The sequence below is a fragment of the Necator americanus genome, chromosome X, assembly GCF_031761385.1.
Source record: "Necator americanus strain Aroian chromosome X, whole genome shotgun sequence".
Taxonomy (NCBI): Eukaryota; Metazoa; Nematoda; class Chromadorea; order Rhabditida; family Ancylostomatidae; genus Necator; species Necator americanus.
Genome location: NC_087376.1, coordinates 19,855,101 through 19,876,287, shown reverse-complemented (window position 1 = coordinate 19,876,287; position 21,187 = coordinate 19,855,101). Strand labels below are relative to the sequence as shown.

Genomic DNA, 21,187 nt, shown 5'->3' with positions numbered 1-21,187 from the left:
TATGTAACCGCGTACGGCTGCAAAAGTCACCCTTCGCAGGAAAGGTAACTAATTCTCTCTTAAACAAAAAAAAAAATCCTGAAAGTGCCACACAAGCCAGACTCTTTCGATAATTTACAAGATCTCAGTGGTAACACCGCCACATGACCTTTCACAACAGGAGATAAACTTACTTTCAAATGATATCTCCGACAAGAAACAGCTGGGATTTATTTTTGTCTGCGTTCAGTTTGTACCGTGGATATTCAGCGAGGGCTTGGCATAACTTACACAAAAAATGGTTTTTTAAAACAATTTCTGTTTTATTACTATTTTGGCCACAACGATAACAACTTCGCCATGATTTCATGACCCGTGCTTCTTTTCATCCTCACTGACAAACGAATCTTCTCCTACCAAACGTCCAAAGGCAAGAGTACAAATAAAAGTGTGATCTGATTGATTATTCATGCGAAGTGGAATAACCAGCTAGTATAATTGACTGACGCAATCATTGCAGTCATAGATTATTTCGTGAGAAGCCGATCACTACATTGTCTAAGTAAACAACATTGAGTTGAAAAATTCTTCGCACTTCACATGCGGTCGTCTAATTCTCTCGATCAGTTTGATAGACTATCCAAACTATCTCCTACTGTCCCAACAGAACTGTGCTACTACTTCTCGATCGGAATGTGCCGGGAGACTCTCTCCTATCAGCAAAGTGGAGTGAGAGCACAGAGTAAAAAGTTTTGATTACTCGACTCTTGCTGCAAATTCAATTCGGCACTGAGCGAAGCTATTTGAGTACGCCGGCAAGAGCTGTCATTCCATCTGCTGTCCAACTTAATTTCCTACACAGATTCCTCTTGAAAGTTCCTAGTGAACAAATATGGAGTAAATCATGCATTAGACTTAGTTAGTTTCATTCATTCTTTGTTTTAACTGCAGCTTATTACGACATTTAAACTTTATAGGCTATATAAATAAGCACCAAAGAAGTCTAGTATCACATTTTCTGAGCTAAAAATGATATACTTTTTCTCAACTGAAGTTTATTTGTTTTTAAAGTTGAAGACAACAGCCGGTGGCTAGACTCCTTGTTTCTCCAATCAGTTTGATTATTTATAAATGTACTGCTTAGAACAATCCTTTTGGGATGTTTTCAACAGCAATTCAGAATCGCATCAGATTTAAAAATGAGGATGAAGTGGATTATTTGAGGATGAAATTTACGTCCCAGTCCCGCTCTGCATCTTGACTCTATGTTGTTACCATGTTCTAATTCTCCAAATACACCACGTTGCTGTCATAAACATGATATACATTCGCCTTCATCACGAACCGTTTTCCTAAGTGGTGAAAAGCGAACAGTCGGTGTCCTTTCAACAAGAGTTGCCTGAAATTGAAACTCTCAGCTAAGACAAATTGACACGAACTTCTTCCTTTAGCTACTTTTGTTGAACATAGGTCTCCACAAGTTGTACAGTCCAATAGCTTAATGCCTTTGTTTCTCGTGCTGGCTATTCTTAAACAAGTATTTTTATTCACTGCACCTTAACAGTAGTTCCTACATTTCCCTGCGATAGAATCGTCCTAAGTGGTTCAATGACGAAAATAAATGAAGTTGGGAGTTGTACCTAGTTGCTGTTCGCTATCTTCCTTTTTATTTCTACTTCAGTTCCATATTTTTCAAAAGTGCACAAAACTCCACAACTAATCTTTGTTGCTATCAGCGCGAACGACAGCTTCGAGGATCTTTCGTGGTTGTAGAGAATTCAGTCGGCCTATGTTCTAATAGGAGAAGGTAACACTTGTTATGGAAACATCTAACACGGAGATTACAGGTGAACAATGAAAAGTGTAAATAGTCTTGAGATTTCTTTGGCATTCCAGTATAAAACTTCACAATGTATTACAGTTAGCGCTGAATGAGTTTAACTGAGCGAAAACGACTAGTACGCTGCAATACATGCTCTTTACCTTCTCTCTCTCCTGCCGATGATGCATCATGCTCACCTAGTTGAGTACATTAGAGGGCGATAATTTGTTCCAAAGTTCTCATCTGCGGCCTGGATTTTAGTTCCTTTGCCACTGCAGTTATGTCACGCTCTATTGAAAAGGCTTAAACAAGTTGAATGGAATTTAATTAGGAAAAATTGGTCTGGTACATGTTGCAAAGAAAAATTTCTTTGCCGTAAAGACACCAGCGATACCGATACCTTGGGGGATACAGGTACTCAGGGTTAAGGCAAGGTTATGTTGTGCATCCTCCCTTGCATACATGCATGCATAAAGAGCGGGACATGTACACTGAATCCTTTCATCGATTTCATCCTGTTTCAGTCAAATCACCTAAGTAGGTTGCTCACTCTTTCGGAAGTTATTTCCACTTTACTATCTTTTTAATGTTTTCTTGTTTTGCCAACGAGGTTTAGGTGAAACTTTTTATTGGCCTGACGTTTCGTCAAACTCGTCTTTTTCAAAGGCCTGAAAATGGTTCTTTCTTTGATACTATGCATATCCCATCAAACTCCTCCTCTCTCCTCGCCAACCCTCGACATTGTTCCAAGTACACGCAAAAGTTGGTAAACCATCGCGTTCTTAAAGATTGTCACCAAGGCGAATGAGATCTACGCACTGTGCGGTATCCTTATGTACTGGTGTCTGGATAACGTTAAAGAACTGCATATGGGGCAATCATATAGCTCACAGAGTGTTACGAACGGCAACAAGTCATTGGTAATTGATAAGCACTCATTTTTGCTATTCATGAACGGATTCCTGACGGAAATCCGGAATGCTTCAAATGCCTTCCTAGCAGATATTTCTTTCTCGTGCGCTAATATCGTACATTTCATTTCAAACTCATTTCCATCATGCTTATCATTTTTGTGGCGCCCTAACGGTGTCATCGAACTCCCTCGCCTTTTACCAGCCAAATGTTCCTTGATACGCACGTTCAGCATCCTTCCAGTTTCTCCAATATAAATGGTGTTGCACGTTAGGTATTCTATTTGGTAAATAACTCCGATGTTCGTGCAATCACCAGCCTTACCGAATGGACAAACTACGCAACATTTCGACACGCATTGCCTATCGTAGAATCTATTGTGAACTGACTGTCGCTTGATGCTATCGTTCGGGATGTTCACTAACACAACATCGTCTTGCAGCTGTGCTCACAAAAGATTCCGGTGTACAGCAGCAGTTAAGCAGTCATAGACGAAGGGGATGCACAAAGGAATTTTACCTTCACGTGTGACCCTCACTGTGCTATTCGTAATTCGAGATTGGGTGTTAGATTTCAATCTCGAATAACCGTTTGAACTAGCTATGCTTGTGGTAGTTTTAGTGATTCCTCCCGTTCTCTATCCTCTGTGCACATTGCTGTTGCTGTTTTTACCATATTTCGGATAATTGCCTTTTTCATGCCATTAGGATGGGCTGACTTTGCGTTTATCAGTATGTTTTTCGAGCTTTCCTTGCGATACCATTTCACACTTGCAATGTCATTGTGCAGTTTTATTTGAGCATTCAAATAAGGCAGCCAACCATCTTTTTGTTGTTCTCGAGAGAGTTTTATGTACTGCGATCGTTCATTCAGAATTTTAAAGCAGTCGTCCATTTCGGATTTCGTTGATGTTATAATGAAGCAATCATCTGTGTCGGTGTCTGCCCATGTCTCCGCTGCGTAACAGAGGAGGAATTGTCGAGTCAAACACATGGGCACGAAGATCTTGGTCCGTCAATTGGTCCGTAGCTTTTCTGAGGGGTGCGAATGCTCTCATCCTTCTATTCAGTTCTTCCTCCAAATCGTTTTCAATGTTCATAGAACGTCCGAGGTATACAAATGACAAAGTTTCCACGATTTGCCTTCAATTTGTACTCCTCCTTCCTCGCAGTAGGCGTTTTTTATGAACTGTATCTTCTTTCTGTTTATTCGCGGTCCTTCTCTCCTTTGTGTTTCGTTCAATTCGTTGAGCATCGTTTCTGCTTCATTGGTACCGCTCGAAAAGAGGACGATGTTGTCCGCAAAACGAAGGTTTGAGAGGAATCTTCCTTCAACACGTATGCACTTTATTGTCCTCACATACGACGCGTCCACACCTTGACACCAGCGCTGACAGCACTGCATTCGTTTCTACGTTGTCGAAGGTTTTCTCATAGTCGACGAAGGTTAGAATAAGATAATAATAATAAGAAAGGGTTCGAGTAGAACCTCTCCGTAATGATTTCCATCTCACGACAACAAGACATGCGAGTGCCGTCTTTGCTCAGCAAGGCAGCTAGCGGAATATTGTATTCGCGGAGATACATGCGGCACTTCTTTAAACTCGTTCTTCTTTGTACTGCTTCCAGAATCTTTTTCTGCCTGTATTTCGAAAGATCCTCCTGCAACAGTTTTCTGCAGCTAATGTTTGCTACTAACCACTCAATGTGCGATGCATTCGGATCAAGCCTCAAAGTCCTTCTTCTTTCCAACCAGTCTGAACGTCAGGATGAAGCCGGACTTCGCATTTTTAGTGGTGTTCGCTTGGCTCGCCTTCACTGATCAATGGAAATCAAACTAGTGGCATTTTCTGCAAATTGGTGTTGTGTTTTTTTTCTAACAACCTCCTTCGTATTTTTTTAAAAATAAATTTAGGCGGAATACTCCATAGTTTTCTTTCAAACGTCATTTCTACATTTGGACAAAATTCATACCTAATTTTTCACCTACACTCCTTCGATTCCAATCACTCTGATCACCTTGATTACCTTGATCTTCGAACTGGTCGAGCGGGCGCCAGTAATTCTTCCATTTGTCCCGATCGCGTGCCAGAGTAGCCCAGTGGTTCCTCCTTTCGCGTGGGACACGAAGAGCATCATATCTTTCTTTGAAGGACTTCGTGAAGAAATCTGACCATCTGGTCGGCGGTCTTCCTGTAGTGCAGTGGCGTCTCTAATCTTCGATCGTTGACGTAGGAGAGAACTTCGAATTCCGTCCCTCACTAGCGTGAAACGGGATATTCCTAGCACCACTCTCTCAATTGCGCGTTCAATGACGCTCACCGCGTTTTCTTCCTGTTTGCGAAATGCCCAGGTTTCTGAAGCATAGGTCAAAGCAGGAAGTACGGTGGTGTTGAAGAGGTGAGCACGGGTGTTCCTGGTCTTCTTCACTACATCCTCGATGCCCTTGTACGCACCCCAAATCGCTCGTCTTCTCCTGCCCAGCTAAGGGGTCAGGTCGTTCATCATGCTCAATTCCCGACCCAGATAAATGTAGCTGGTGCATTTGCATGAACATCGTCTTTTGTAGACTCAGCTGAAGATCGATGCATGCACATGTTTCGTCGAATTCGGTCAGCATTCGTTCCGCTTGGCTGATGCTAGTTGTTATCAGTACGATATCATCAGCAAAGCGCAAATGGTGTAGCTGCCAACCATCAACCTTCACTCCCAATTCAACTTTGGCGATTTCAGCGCCAAAGTTGGCCCAAGAAGAACGCCGGAGGAACTCCATATTGGGACCCACGGCCTACAATGGAATGACCAGGGGGAGAGGCTCTCCGACGATGACGACTAAGACCATCCATGGGAACTCGCAATTCCAGAAGCCCCGTTCTCTACGCTGGACGTGGGAGTCACCCAGTGGAGGGTACCGTAATGAAATAGACCACATCATCGTCAAGAAAAGGTTCTACCTGACGGACGTCGCTGTTGTACCAAAGTTCTATACGGGATCGGACCATCGCCTCCTCCGAGGAGGATTTTCCTTTACTAGGAGAGCAGAGAAAGCCGCCAAGTTCAGAGAGAGAAATCCTAGGACTATCATCAACTGGGATGTCTTCGCTACGCTAGCCGGCTTTTGGGAAGATTCCGCACTGGACAACATCGACGAGGAATATGACCGGTTTGTTGAACACCTTCACGACTGCGCGAAGAAGGCTGAGAGTTTCAATACTACCAAAAGACGCCTGTCTCTTCAATCTCTTGAGCTGATACGCCAGCGTGGAGCAGCACGAGCTGCAGGGAACCAGGAACTCACGTCCGAGCTTGCTGGGCTTTGCAAAGAGGCCATAAAGGAAGACCTTAGAGGGAGAGAAGAGCAGAAGTGCTGGCTGAAGCTGCAGAGGCGGGAAAAAGCATCCGCTACGCTACTCTAATTTCTTCGATGCCCATGTTATTTTGCCTCCTCACCATCTGAGGAGAGTCATTTCAGACATGTCATTCCAGAGGTTCTCCCGTCCGAAATACGGCATCCTATCATGTCGGTAAGAAATCCTACGGCACCCGGTCCCGACAGAATAAGACCAGAACACCTAAAGAACCTTACGCCAGTACTCATCAACACCCTGACGAGGCTCTTTACACGTTACCTGTGGGAATGCAAGGTTCCTAGACAGTGAAAGAGCAGCAAGACCATGTTGTTGTATAAAAAGGGAAATCCACATGACATCGGCAACTATCGCCCAATCTGCTCACCAGAGTACAAGATGCCGCTCTGTCTCACCTTCATCAACTTGAAGAAGGCCTTCGAATTAGTTGAGACGGAAGCGGACGTGGAAGCCTTGGACGTCAATACTCAGTACCTAAAGGTACTTCGAGAGTTGTACAGTAACTCCACGACCATAATTTCGCCATTCTCCAAGAACACCATCATTGACGTGAAGAGGGGGGTCCGACAGGATGATACAATTTCACTCAAAATATTCACAGCCACCCTCGAGAACATATGCGAAAGTTGGAATGGGACGACATGGGAGTGAAGGTTGATGGTTGGCAGCTACACCATTTGGGCTTTGCTGATGATATCGTACTGATAACAACTAGCATCAGCCAAGCGGAACGAATGCTGACCGAATTCGACGAAACATGTGCATGCATCGATCTTCAGCTGAGTCTACAAAAGACGATGTTCATGCAAATGCACCAGCTACATTTATCTGGGTCGGGAATTGAGCATGATGAACGACCTGACCCCTTAGCTGGGCAGGAGAAGACGAGCGATTTGGGGTGCGTACAAGGGCATCGAGGATGTAGTGAAGAAGACCAGGAACACCCGTGCTCACCTCTTCAACACCACCGTACTTCCTGCTTTGACCTATGCTTCAGAAACCTGGGCATTTCGCAAACAGGAAGAAAACGCGGTGAGCGTCATTGAACGCGCAATTGAGAGAGTGGTGCTAGGAATATCCCGTTTCACGCTAGTGAGGGACGGAATTCGAAGTTCTCTCCTACGTCAACGATCGAAGATTAGAGACGCCACTGCACTACAGGAAGACCGCCGACCAGATGGTCAGATTTCTTCACGAAGTCCTTCAAAGAAAGATATGATGCTCTTCGTGTCCCACGCGAAAGGAGGAACCACTGGGCTACTCTGGCACGCGATCGGGACAAATGGAAGAATTACTGGCGCCCGCTCGACCAGTTCGAAGATCAAGGTAATCAAGGTGATCAGAGTGATTGGAATCGAAGGAGTGTAGGTGAAAAATTAGGTATGAATTTTGTCCAAATGTAGAAATGACGTTTGAAAGAAAACTATGGAGTATTCCGCCTAAATTTATTTTTAAAAAAATACGAAGGAGGTTGTTAGAAAAAAACACAATACCAGTTTTGCAGAAAATGCCACTAGTTTGATTTCCATTGATCAGTGAAGGCGAGCCAAGCGAACACCACTAAAAATGCGAAGTCCGGCTTCATCCTGACGTTCAGACTGGTATCTAATATTTCAAACAATGTTTTCGTACTCTAGCAATACAGAATGAATATATGTGTAAATTCAAGTTTGGATATTCTTCAAGTGAATTACTGACCCCCTTTAAAGAGAAAACTGTTGAGCCTTTCATTAGTGCCAAAACTTCTTAGAAAACGAATGGAAAAAATGTTGCGAGGATAAGAAAAATTCATTTCTGTAGCAAAAATTTACTGAAAGGACTACTTTCCGTTTCTATTGATTAGAGAAGACGAGTGAAGCGAGAACCACAGGAAGCCTGAAGTCCGGCGTTAACCGGACGTTCAGACTGGTATAATATAAGATCCGGCGCAATGCTAGCTTTTGAGTCCTCTTGCGACTCGTACTTCTACTAAAGACAGAAACACTTTGTTGCAGCTTTCGTTGCAGAAAGTCGAATCCCGTCTTCGTTCAACAAAGTCGTGAGTGAAACATTGCATCCGCCAAGGTCAAGTCAACATTTCTTCAGAGTTGCAGCTGCGGTTGTCTTTGTTTGCTTTTTTTTACTAAGATTTCTTTTGGTGTACCCACTGTTGTCTCTAGCAGCAGATGTTTGCAATTATCAGCAGCTGGTAGACGCTTTTAGTCTAGCCTCCAAGTCCTCTTCTCAAGTATTCAGCTAAATATAGATGAAATATCCATACAAATTTGTTAAAACGTTATTAATTTCAATTTTCCTTTGCACACATGCAGTGACGTCAGTCTTTTTCTCTCAAACAGTTGGTTCTGTTTTAATGAGATTCTGTTTCTGCTTCGTAAACGGGCAAGTGCGACATTCTTTGACATCTCTTTGATTACCTCAAAAAATACCAAAGTGGACTTCAATGTTTATTCCCTCCCTTTTAATACTCTCGCATAAGAAATATCGTAGTTGAAGTGAACTGTTTCACATGAAAAAGCTGTGTCATATTTTGTAACTTTGTGTCGTTCGAGCCCTTTCCGTGACCCAAATCTGTTTTTCTAGCTTCTACAACGTTTCCAAGCAACATGCAACAACTCCTAGCTCTTTTCGATAACATCTTTGAATTTAATGTTAGTTCAGCTCGATTTTGAAATGACGGACGTACACGGGCATCACCTGAAAGACGCAAGCCAAGACGAAAACAATTCATCATCTGGGATTCAAGGCGGAAGATGCAACGTCGATTTTACACACGGAGATCTTGTAATTGAATCAAACATCGCACTTCGAAAACTCTCAGAAGCATTCGGTGATTTTCCTTCGTTACTGTTCAAATTTTCCTCTGTATCTCCATGAAACACTGACTACTCAAAAATGTTTTGAGTACTTATATCCAAAATGGTGTACTTATACTTACTTACAATGTTTTTCAAATAGGCAAAAGTTCAAATGCAAATACACTCAATCGTAAGTGGTTGATAGATGTGGTGATATTTTCTACTGAAACGTTCTCGTGGAAATTTGGTCAACTCGTTCCTCAGCTTACAGAAGCTAAAGAGGTGATGTTTGACGATGCTGCTCTTTTTGAAAGGGTTGCAGTAATGGTTATTGGTGTAAGTAATTACCATAGATGATCTTTGATCGAATATAATATATCTCCTAAAGACGTCTTAATGACATCGCCTAAATATAGTCTCAAATAGTTGATGATATTTAGGAACTAAGAGTGAATCCATTTACTTTGCAAATTTTTATACAGCATCCCCTGTTCCCATCAAATTTGGTGATTATACCTAATCACGTTAAGCTTCGATTTTGCACATGTTTTGATATCTTCCAAGTTGAACGTCAACAGCTAAACTGAGATATGGTATATTCAAAGCCGTTGCGGCGAAAAAGCTGATGATATTTAAGGAACTAAGAGTGAATCCATTTATTTTGTAAATTTTAATACTGCATTCTTTGTTCCCATCAAATATGGTGATTACACCTAATCACATCAAGCCTCGATTTTCCATAACTTATCGAATCATGCCTTCATATAGATCAAGTCTCGTCACAACACAATTGCGCGAAGAATTATTTCCATATCATTTCGGTAACGTGGTCAAGGTCAAATTTCTTAACTTCTGAAATGAACAACCAACGCTTTTTTCCGAATTCTTCCAGCTTAATATAGTGAAACAAAATTTTTCAAACAGAACTAGCATTCTCCTTTCGAGATGCAACATACATGTTTGCGATCACATTCGATGATTTTCTGGAAACAGAGTTGTACGATATGAAACGTATTCTAAAAATATTACATCTATGCCGATACTGCACTTGGGTGGCTTTCGAAGCCACACTTGAGTTGCTTATTAGTATGAATCTAAAATTTGAAAATTTTGACGTTAACGGGTTCCAGGTAAGGACGTAAGGACACATCTGTCTAAATCACGTGCAACACATTATTTCAGCTTTTCTTTAGTACAATTTATCGGAAAAAAACTGATATGACTGTGTTACTTTCGACAAGTTGGCTCTCCAACATCAGAGGACTCTAATGTAGCGATACTCATCAATTATTAAAGGAAGCGAGCGCTTCTCACCCCGGCAACCGCCATAAAACAAGGTGCGAGCCAAAGGCCAAGCTATGTGCTAAGCTGTCACTAACGCTACTGTAGCTACTTATCTACTCTCAACGCTACCTCGTCGATGTTTCGACATGCTACCTGCAAAGCTCGCTTTGTAAAAGCGACAATACGTCGCAATCTCAGAAAAACGTCAGGAAACTCACAGAAAAATGAGCTTTTCTATGATTTAAAGGCATCACCTCACGAATCTGAGGTGGTACGGATTTCAAGTGGAGTATTCGTATACGGGATAGGAGATCGTGGAGAGAGGTGTGATTCCGTCTATTTCTTCCTAATTGCCGTAAAAAACAACCCGTAAGATACGGCTTCGAGCATTCCGGCGCGCTATTTTCTAGAACGAGTTCGATTGGGGCGCACCAGCCTTGTGCACTTACGGTCCCGTATACGAATATCCCACCAGAAATCCGTACCACCCCAGATTCGTGGGGTGATGCCTTTAATGCTCCACTGCGCACAATCTGAGGCTACGGGCTCCGTCCCACCACACCTTTCTCCTTCCTGGCAATGACACATCTACCTGACGCTATGCAACCCGTCCACTCCATCTTTTTTATACCTCACTATTTCTTGGCGAAAAGATATGACAATTTTCAGGATCTCAACTTATACACGACGAAAGAAGTATAAAAAGAAGAAACTTGCTATACGTTTGGCCTACGCCACTTTTTTCTACAACGAGGAAAAAACCGGAGCATTGGGACCTTTGTAATTCTCAAAAGAAAAAAAAAACAAACACATAACCAAGTAGTAAAAATAATCCACATGGAAAAAATCACCAAAGATACAAAAGATCTCTGAGTACAAATGCTGACGGATGTGTGATCGCTAGTAATCTAGAGAAGGCGTGAGAAACGGTCATACTTGCACCGTTCCTGTGATGCAGTTATCCACGGATGGTAGGACGACAGCCATCCGGAATGCGCCCTCGACCGTACAGGTTGGAGAGTATCTGTTGCTTACTTTATTTACATGAGTTTCATTGTGCATGTTGGACGACGGTGGAATTGCTTGCGTTGTTTCGCATCTTTCTTTCGCGTATTCAGTGCAAGTACGGCTCTTCTGGATTATTATGCGTGATCACGTGATGCGTGAAAGTGATCACGCTCGTAATCGTGAACTGAAACCCTATCCCTATCTATCCTTGGAAAGATGTGAACATCGTCAATTTTGTGATATGCTGCCTCTTAATTATGAACGTCTCAGTGTTTTTCTTTAAATTATTTAAATTATTATGTTTGTGTTGCATTTGTGGAATACAGTTTGTCAATGCTGTTATTTCCATTGTGTGCTTGTGGAGTTCGACGAATTTTAAGCAATTGGTCCATTAATGTTGAACTTTGGAAGATACGTACTAATTAGTAGTCATTTCTACTAAAGCAGTACGGCATTCGGGTGTATAGCAATCGGTAACCGGTTCCGCTGTGATTGCACGATCATTGGTGCGAAACCGACCTAAAGCAAACCAGGCATTACATCCCTCCGGATCAATGAATTGGTACCAGAGTTGTTTGAGAGGGAAACACGTGACACATCAGCTAGCTTCCGCCAGCTTTCGCAAGAGTGCGCTCGCATCCATAAATCTCAAACGGTTCGGAATTAAAGTGGAAAGAAGTAGAAGTAGTAAAGTAGTAAAGTAAAGTAGTAAAGTAGTAAAGCAGGCCCACTACTAAGAGATGAGCAACGCTGTGCACTTTATCTTTTGTCATTTGAGGGAGTACGAAAAAAAAAAACTAGATTTTCCGTCATTTAAGTGTCTCATGAGGAAAAGCCAGGAGAAGACGAAAGAAAAAGTCCTGTGACAACAATCACTGTCATTTGCGGATTTGTGACAATTCATCTATTATTACCAGGAGCCGATGCATACGGCCATGCCGCCTTCTGTCACTCCAACGCACTTGCTCCTTCTTATCTCATTGAATCCCAGACGTGAAAGAGGCGAGCGAACAACAGCCCGACGAGGATTGCCATTTTCATTCCTGCCCCCTAGTCCAAATCTTCTTAGTTTTGAGTTGAACTCCCCGAAAACGAATTTGCAGAAGGATTTGTTGCGGATCGCTTCCTCCAGCCCTTCATAAAACGCGTCCAATCTCCTCTCCTTGAATGACGAGTGTACCGTCATTCATCCTTCACACGTCGCTACTTCTGCACTTGCTCTCTTGCAGAGCAATCACGTGGAATGTGATGCGTTTTCCAGCTCCGAGAAGGGCATGCAGGTCAGCGTCTGTGGACGCTGTACTCGTATTGTAAGTACACAGTCTGAGACAATCCCGAAGGCGAGTGGTGTGTGTGTCGCCTTGGTCCAAAATCGAAGACTTCCCGAGAGCCCTGAGATTTCTCACCTCACTTCACCGGTCTCCATACTGTCCGACGTGTGAGACGGCAGGGCTCAGTGTGCAGGATACAGAGGCAGTGAATATGCTGGAACGGCAAAAATACTTTTCCCCGAACTAAGCAGCACTGCCACGACGGGCTTAGCTCTCACCACAGGTCGTCGCCCAATCTATATGAATCAAGGAACCCTCTATTTTGCTAAGACGATGGTGAATCTTAGCAGTGGTTTAATTTTAGCTAGGCTTCCAATTCCGAGAAGTTGGAACGTCGGACACCTTCTCAGCTTGGAAGACCCTGTCGGGGTACCTACCTCTGCTGTGCATCGCAGTTCGATGCCCAGAGTCACCTCTGTGCCGGTATCAGGCGGTGAACCGTTGTGGGCGCCTGTATCGTTTATGGTATTCAAATGGCTATTCAAATGGCTAACAATGGTCTTGTAGGAAAGTTTGACATTTTTTGCAGAACTTCTCGAAGCTAATATGGATAGCTTAGGCCTCCTCTTGTTTGTGTACTAATTTTGGACCATAAGGGACGAAGACTGCCAAAGAGGGCATATATCTGTGTTATATATCATCTCATCCTATCTTCACAAATTGCTCTGCTATTGCGAACATAGAATAAGGAACAAAGAAAAAACAACATTTTATTTAGCATCATAGATCTGATCAAGGTGCAGATGCCGTTTTGTCTTTATCAATCCGTTGATGTTTTATTTAGTTTTCATTGACTTGCATCAACATCAATAGAAGCTCCCGCTGCTAACATTTCCACAGCATTGTATGTACAGATCATCCTACTACTAGTGTGTTTCTCTTTCACTCTTTTGAAATCAGGAGACTTTCTCATTATGACGTTGAGCGGAAATAGAAGAAGCTTGGCGAGGTCCAGTTTTGCGGGGCTTGATGAATTCATGAGTACACCAACTTGTGGATGCTTTGCTAATTCTTCTCGGAATGTAGAGAGGAGCATATCTCTTGAAGCGACTCTAAACCCTCTTCGTTGCACCTTCTAGTCAATAGTTGGCTTTTGACTAAGCCGCTGTGCAGGATAAAAGACCACACACCTAGATGCACGAATCTGCCTACACCAACGCATAGGCATGAGTTAATCCTGACAAGCAAGAACAGCGTGATCTCTTTATGAATCAACACGTCTCAAGATAGGCATAGAGTCTCGATTGCCCCGCGTTTAGCTCCTATCTCCTGCATGAGGACGCGCCAGATAGCCTAGCGATGGTCTGCTGTGAATCCTATTGTGCGATGATGCGTGGAGTGAATAGTTAACCTTAATTGTACTGGTAAAGGTTGTACTAACTACATGAAAGTTGAGGCATTTGAGCTTTGCTTAGATGGGGAAGAATAAAATTACCAAAATTATTTTACTCACATACGTCTAAGTAACTGTATCATAAATACATTATATGATGGTTCAGAGAACAAGAGTAAAGGCAAAAGACAAGAAGCCGGTGCATCAGCACTTGCAGCAGATTCCTTCAATCAGAAACCGTAGAAACTACGTTACCTGAATCATCAACACTAAAGTCAAGGAGAGAACACACACTGCGCAAATTGCAGTACAGAAGAGTTTGAAGACAAGAAACAAGAAACAAGAAACACGAGCTCCAGGGAGGCACTGTAAGAAGCTTGTTCTCGTATGCTCCTTCATACATCATCTTTTCATGTGATCACTGTCTCTTTACTGTTTGAGAAGAAAGAGAGGAGTAGTTATCCTGCAGCTCATAAGAAGTGACGACGAATCGTACACATTAAGGGCATCACCTCACAAATCTGGAGTGGTGTGGATTTTCACTGGAGTATACCTATATGGGGTCGTAAATTATGAATACAGGGGTGACTCCGCTCATCTCTCCCTGCATCGCTGTAAACAAACGGCTTCGGAATGCGGTTCTTTACAACGCCCTCTATTGCAACGCGTCACCCTTGTGCCCTCCCACCTGCGATTCGTCGAATGAAATGCATTGCCTATCGGGGCGTCCGAATTGATTTTCAACGAATCGCCAGCGGGGGCGGGGCGCGTTGCAATAGAAGACGTTGCAATGAACTGCATTCCGAAGCCGTCCGGTTACAGTGATGCAGGATAAGATGGGCGCAGCCAACCCTGTATCCATAATCTACGACTCGGTATAGGTATACTCCAACGAAAATCCCTACCACGCCAGATTCGTGAGGCAATGCCTTTAAAAAAATACTTAAACCTTCAGCACAAATTTATGCTCAACAGGCCGTATTACCCCTTTCACAGGTTTCATAAGAGCGGATGAAATAATTCATTGCATGTTGAAGCTTGAGCTACAACTGAACCATAAAAGGCAACTCACGCTGTCATTGAGAATTGGATTTCATTGAGAATTAGATTTCCTCTGATATTTCACAGACTTCCACATGCCTTTTTACAGAGGATCACGAATCACTGAAACAACGCTACCAGCACCTAGGGGCAGTGGACTCCGCTGCTCGCCATTTGTATGTGTTTGCACGTATTTGCATGGGTCTTCGTAGAGAGCTGAGGTCGGGTGGTCGGGTCAAAACGACTTAAAGGCATCACCCCACGAATCTGGGGTAGTACGGGTTTTAGGTGGGTTAAGCCTAGACAGGGTCGTTGATTGTGACGAAGATGGTGTTCCGTTCATCTCTTTGTAATCGCCGTAAAAAACGGCTCTGAAGACGCGGCGCATGCACAAGGCTGGCGCGCTCGAATACAAATTCGTAGACAGCAGCGCCCAGGGAAGCTCGAAGCGTCATCTCCCGGGCCTTTTTTTACGATTAGGTAGAGATGAACGGAATCACACTCTTCCCCACAATCCACGACACCTTATAGTCTTTGACCATCGGAAATCCATATCACGTCAGATTCGTGCGGTGATTCCTTTAAAGTTCGGTACATTTGCGTGGGAAGCTTCGCTCAAAGCGAAAGAACGACTAGGCTGGCTTGGCAGGTCAAACATGGAAGCAATGAGACAAACTATAGTAGGAGCTTAAGGCAATGTATAAAGAGTCGGACTTCACATTTATAACTAAGCTGAGAGAAAGATCATTGTGTTAGGTATTTTCTCTATCAGAGTCAACTTCTTTTTTCAACGTTTTAGAAAGTGTTGGCCTAGGATTGGTTACCGTACCATGTTTTGAAGCAAATCCCGAAACTAAGATCCGTCATTTACAAGCTATCACCGCGTTCTCTGTTTGATGGAGGCTCTCTAGATCTATAAAAATCTTATGATCCATGTATTATAGCATGTCTTCAGTGCTCGGCATCTACTATGGAATAATCTTCATTTTTCAGTTCTAACGTAAACAAATTTTTGAAATCGTCGTCATAGAGTGGTCAGAACGATCTAAAGTTTGGTATAGGTGTGTAAGCAGCTACACTCAAAGTGGCGCGGCGGAATTAGCAGTTGGAATAGGGGCAAGACCATCGCTAACTTCACTTGGACTACAGCGAGTCTTGTTGCTAACGAGGGTGAGCGCCAACTGTGCTGTACACGACTCTATTTGTTTTGGGTTTTGTCTGAGTGCAAATGAGTTCTCGTTGTCACCTCCAAGTAATACCCAACAGCAGATTTACTATGTTGTAGGGCCGCTTCCTAGTTTAATATAAAAGAAACAAGTAAACTCTTTATGGCGTCGTTCGGGCAAACCGTAGAAGAATTACCAAGCCAACTGAATCAACTTTGAAAAAATTGATAAGGAAATCGTATTCATCCAAATTGCAGCAATTGGATCAGAATTTGATGTGGAATAGTATACAGATCCGTCGGTAATTTTATTTTCTCCAGACAACATGGCCACTTACGACACCTAAGATATGCTCAAGAAACAACTTTGTTGTAAACCTTTTCCTGAGGCTCGCACTGAATCAATTTTGACATTTAGTCCAACGAATTGATGGTAAAGCTTTTGTACGACAAGGAGCTCTACGACAGAAGAATTTCCACGAGATCAAGTAAGTCACTTTTCAGCTTGATGGTGAGACTTTTTCATTGTCCTTCTATGATCTTTTAGATCTCACAAATTTATTGCTCGTTTCTTCAAGCAACCCACGTTTTGTTCACATTGCAAGGACTTTCTTTGGGGATTGAATAAGCAGGGATTTCAGTGTCAAAGTGAGAAATAATTGTATCAAAATGGGTGATTTTGTTCAAATATTGCTTCAGAATCCCTTCAGTTTCTGATACTTGTCTACGATTTACAGTTTGCACACTTGTTGTTCACAAACGTTGTCATGAGTTTGTAAATTTTTCCTGTCCAGGAGCTGACAAAGGAGTTGATACCGACGTTGGTTCCAAAATACTTTTATATGACTTCAATTATCTAGTCTTAATTGATTCTGTAAAAATGCGAATCATGCGCTACTCTCGTTCTAGGATCCACGGCAACGGCACAGATGGAAAGTGCAAACGTATTCCTCACCGACGTTTTGCGACCACTGTGGTTCGCTTCTTTACGGATTAATTCATCAGGTCAACAAAACATTTAGAACGTACAAAAGAATCTGTTTCAGTGTCTTGATTCAGGGAATGAAGTGTCACACCTGTGACACAAACGTGCACCATCGATGTGTGCGGTACGTACCGAATATGTGCGGCACTGATAATACAGAAAAAAGAGGACGAATACTGCTCGAAATTACAATCCAAAACGAGATTCTCACAGTTTTCGGTGAGAAGTATCATTGTACTTGCATATATTCATGTAGATTTATATGTGCAGTCTTCTCTAATAAACGCGGTATGCCGAAGGTGTTGAAGTTGCGCGGCCGCAGTACTAGCGAAGGAGCACCAACGATGTCGATTTCCTACTGTCGCCACCGGTTTAAAGGCATCACCCCACGAATCTGGGGTGGTGTGGGTTTCAGGTGGGTTATGCCTATACGGGGTCGTAGATTGTGGGAAAAGGTTGATTCCATCCATTTTTTCCTAATTGCCGTAAAAAAACAGCCCGGAAGATGCGGCGCGTGCACAGGGCTGGCGCGCTCCAATGGAACTCGTAGAAAATAGCGCTCCGAAACGCGCGGGGCGGTTAGAAAGGAATGAGCGGGATCCCACCCGTTTCTGTAATCTACGACCCCGTATAGACTTTGACCATCGGAATTCCATATCACGTCGAATTGGTGGGGTGATGCCTTTAAGAGCATATTCGATCTCGCACTCCCTGACTGCTGCTGCCCGATATGCATATAGTTCAATCGTGACCCTGCACAATTTTCCCCATTGGAGAAGCAGCCTGACCAGTTGTGCTACCCAACTCACGATATAGTTTTTGTTGTTATGTTGTTGTTGGTGCGCGAAGAAGATTAACTATCACTCATAGAAGACATTAAGCGCAAAATTTTCTGTCCCTCAACTCGTAAGCTCAACGTGAATTCAAAGGCCATGGTGTCTTGCACCGTACATTGCACTGGCGGAATTCCGAGTGTTCGACTGAATTTGCAAAACAGCATTTGCATGTGTGGGGAAGTAACATGTTCAACAACAAAACGATGAACGAGGTATTTTGCCTTTAACGACGATCGTGTAAGGAACACGACGAAATTTGGTCCCCTGATGTAATCGACAAAGCTGATCACGAATATTCATAGTTCGCGAATGGTACCTTTCAGTAACTATCGATCTTATCGTCGTTTTCGCATTTTCGCTACAAATTTACCACATAGAGCTGATAGGCAGAATATGTAACTGGGAACGAGGTCGAGAGCATACCCCTGCTGTTGTAACTCTTGGTGCTAGACATAACGTTTGCTTTTCTGATAGCATGTGACCTTCGGATAAATCTGGCACTGAAACCGAATCCGTTGGCGTCTGGAGAAAGCAACTAGCTCATTGAGCAATTTAATACGATCAAGTCAAGTAAACCGTATCAGATTCATACTAAACTAATTGACCACAATTCGTGCTCTTGCTAACGCACTTGGGCAAACATCATCCCCTGTCATAGTTAGAGTAGGTCAGGCGAGAGCCTTTTTCGAATAAGCTACATCTTCATTCTTTCTGGATCTCCGTGGACGAGTGTTGCATGGGTTTAGTCGAATCGACAAAGAGAGGACTCTGCTGTGGATGTCGGTACAGCCGAAGACGAGTAGCTCTATTGAAATCGTGCACGGAAGAGAATAGAACGGAACATATCCGAATGAAAACAACAGGGTGGTCATACAAGAATGCAACGTATCTTACACGGGTTTAATCTACGCGAATAACACGGTGAAATTCCCATCCTACAACAGACTCAATAAATAAATAGGACGCAAACGCTTGAGATTTGCGGATATGTGCACCGTGACTACTCAAATTGGAACTGTTTTTTACCCAAGACCCTTTACGAAGCTGAAGTAAACATGATATCTGATGAACTTGATATTGCGGAGGCGCCATTGGACTCACTGATTTCCTAAAAAGAGATCTCGACTACTCGCTTTCAAGCGTCGGCGTAATGGACGTCTCACGCAATCACAACCATAACCGTAATCTCATCCAGACAGAAGAAGAAGCTGTAGAAGCATATCGAGCGTCGTAAATGATAGTGAATAAATTCTGTAATGAATAAAACGTTGAATATCGACGAGAAAAAACAAAACGTTAATTTCACAAAACCCAGGCACTTATCAACGCTCGAGAAAACACAAAGAATTGATTTCAAAACACCAAGAAACATATCGAGATTAATCACGGAGATAGGAGAAATAGTGGTGATTGAAAAGGAAATAAAACCTGAAGAATGCTGACTGAATCACGGAAATTATACAGAGCAACGGTACGATCAAAGGCATCACCCCACGAATTTGAGGTGGTGCGGGTTTCAGGTGGGTTATGCTTCTACGGGGTCGTAGATTGTGGGGAAAAGGGTGATTCCGTTTATCTCTTCCTAATCGCCCTGAAAGACGGCCCGGAAGATGCTGCGCATGCACGAGGCTGGCGCGCTCCAATACAATTTGTGCCATTTTTTGCGGCGATTAGGAAGAGATGGACGAAATCACCCTCTTCTGCGCAATCTACGACCCCTGAAACCCGTACTACCCCAGATTCGTGGAGTGATGCCTTTAAATCTGCTAAAGTACTTTTAATTTTCCTCTGAAAATCCGAAGTACTCCTAAGAAAACATTAGAAAACCACTAAGATCGGCATCAACCCTACCTAAAAAGGATGAGATTTCTAACTCGTCATTGAAAAACAGGAGATCATGAAGTTGTAAAAGGGTATGAAAGTGGTTTGGAAGATTGTCACTATACAAGCCCGTGAATATCTTTCGCACTAACTCTGATTCCTGTGTTGTCAAAAATATCTCCAACACTGGCTTTGCGAAATGACAGGTTGATATCTTACTTTCCAAGCATCAACTTTAATCACAAGTCTATGTGACGAAACCAGTGACACAACTATCCACAACAACATAGCAAAATGTTCCACATACTCTTTCAAAATATTGCTCGCAACCACAACTCGATTTCTCTGCTGGCGCAAATCGATGATCAATCGTCAACCGATTTCTCGATCAGCTGACGATCAGCCACGAAAATTCGATTGCTCGCCAACTAAACAGTTAGCGAGCAATCGAATTTTCGTGGCTGATCGAATAATCTTCTCGAGTTGCTCACTTGTGGGCTACCAACCGAGGAAGGTAGCAGAGCGGTTCAGACTACGCATAAATACATGAGATAGAACAAGAGGTGCAAATATGTAGGGCCGAATTTTAGTAGTGTTGTATATGATTCGGCTCTATGTTTCAACACAGGATAATATTCTACGTATTTTTCAAAATTCGGTTGCGTATTCTGCTGGAAAAAAACCGAGAGAACCACCACTGAGAAGTCTGCGAGTCCAAGATCAAGTGTTCAAAACAGCACAAGCAAAGAACCTAATCATATGCTTTCTCTGACCCAATAGAACACACTCAACACTATAATTGTCCTCGTGCTACAATGCTTGACTCTAAAATTTTCCCTGCTCTCTGCTCTGCTCCGTTAGGAGGTCCAGCTGCCTCTAAAGCGGCGGTTCAAAAAGCGACCAACCATTGTCAATGCCACCACAGTGCCAACAACAGTCATTGACAATGGCATGCCACCATTTCATCATCCCGCGAAAGCCAAAGGAGCGAAAAAAGCGAATATTCAGATGACAAACATTTTGATGTTTGATAAATCATGCTATATAATAACGCGCTTAGTCCGTGTGTGTGGTGTGTATGTACGTGGCGTGTGTGGTGGGTGTATGGATGGTGTGTAGTATGTAGTATGTGCGATGTGAGTACGATGTGAGTGTGGTGTGTGTGTGGTGTGTGTGGTGGTGGTGGTGGTGGTGGTGGTGGTGGAGGTGGTGGTGGTGGTGGTGGTGGTGGTGGTGGTGGTGGTGGTGGTGGTGGTGGTGGTGGTGGTGGTGGTGGTGGTGGTGGTGGTGGTGGTGGTGGTGGTGGTGGTGGTGGTGGTGGTGGTGGTGGTGGTGGTGGTGGTGGTGGTGGTGGTGGTGGTGGTGGTGGTGGTGGTGGTGGTGGTGGTGGTGGTGGTGGTGGTGGTGGTGGTGGTGGTGGTGGTGGTGGTGGTGGTGGTGGTGGTGGTGGTGGTGGTGGTGGTGGTGGTGTGTACACATGCACACGAATGAAACATGGAAATCCATAT

At 43.3% G+C, this 21,187-nt stretch overlaps 4 protein-coding genes across 6 annotated transcripts in view; 2 read left to right on the top strand and 2 right to left on the bottom strand.

The window, feature by feature from the left end:
* Window positions 1-3,313: 3,313 nt before the first annotated feature.
* On the bottom strand, window positions 3,314-3,706 carry RB195_024267 (uncharacterized protein; the record flags this gene model as incomplete). Its single annotated transcript, XM_064211976.1, has 1 exon — window positions 3,314-3,706. One exon carries the CDS (start codon window positions 3,704-3,706, stop codon window positions 3,314-3,316), a length of 393 nt encoding a protein of 130 aa, XP_064067857.1.
* A 1,314-nt stretch (window positions 3,707-5,020) lies between these two features.
* On the bottom strand, window positions 5,021-5,485 carry RB195_024266 (uncharacterized protein; the record flags this gene model as incomplete). Its single annotated transcript, XM_064211975.1, has 1 exon — window positions 5,021-5,485. The coding sequence occupies one exon, from the start codon at window positions 5,483-5,485 to the stop codon at window positions 5,021-5,023; it is 465 nt and encodes a 154-aa protein (XP_064067856.1).
* Window positions 5,486-5,510: 25 nt separating this feature from the next.
* Window positions 5,511-6,128, top strand: RB195_024265 (uncharacterized protein; the record flags this gene model as incomplete). Of its 2 annotated transcripts, none has more annotated exons than XM_064211974.1 (1): window positions 5,511-6,128. In XM_064211974.1, one exon carries the CDS (start codon window positions 5,511-5,513, stop codon window positions 6,126-6,128), a length of 618 nt encoding a protein of 205 aa, XP_064067854.1. The 2 variants fall into 2 exon arrangements, with proteins under 2 accessions (XP_064067854.1, XP_064067855.1); XM_064211973.1 differs by having other exon boundaries at window positions 5,538-6,128.
* A 258-nt stretch (window positions 6,129-6,386) lies between these two features.
* Window positions 6,387-21,187, top strand: part of RB195_024264 (uncharacterized protein) — a gene marked incomplete at both ends in the record, with an annotated part of 45,548 nt that continues 30,747 nt past the window's right edge. The window contains 10 exons of one of the 2 annotated variants that reach the window (XM_064211972.1): window positions 6,387-6,550; window positions 6,682-6,912; window positions 6,959-7,406; window positions 8,739-8,907; window positions 16,456-16,525; window positions 16,585-16,685; window positions 16,775-16,857; window positions 16,947-17,042; window positions 17,097-17,241; window positions 20,832-21,146. In XM_064211972.1, coding sequence (XP_064067852.1) covers window positions 6,387-6,550; window positions 6,682-6,912; window positions 6,959-7,406; window positions 8,739-8,907; window positions 16,456-16,525; window positions 16,585-16,685; window positions 16,775-16,857; window positions 16,947-17,042; window positions 17,097-17,241; window positions 20,832-21,146 — 1,822 coding nt within the window. Of the gene's footprint in view, window positions 6,561-6,681; window positions 6,913-6,958; window positions 7,407-8,738; window positions 8,908-9,035; window positions 9,216-16,455; window positions 16,526-16,584; window positions 16,686-16,774; window positions 16,858-16,946; window positions 17,043-17,096; window positions 17,242-20,831; window positions 21,147-21,187 lie in introns of both variants that reach the window. The other variant, XM_064211971.1, reaches the window with a different exon arrangement.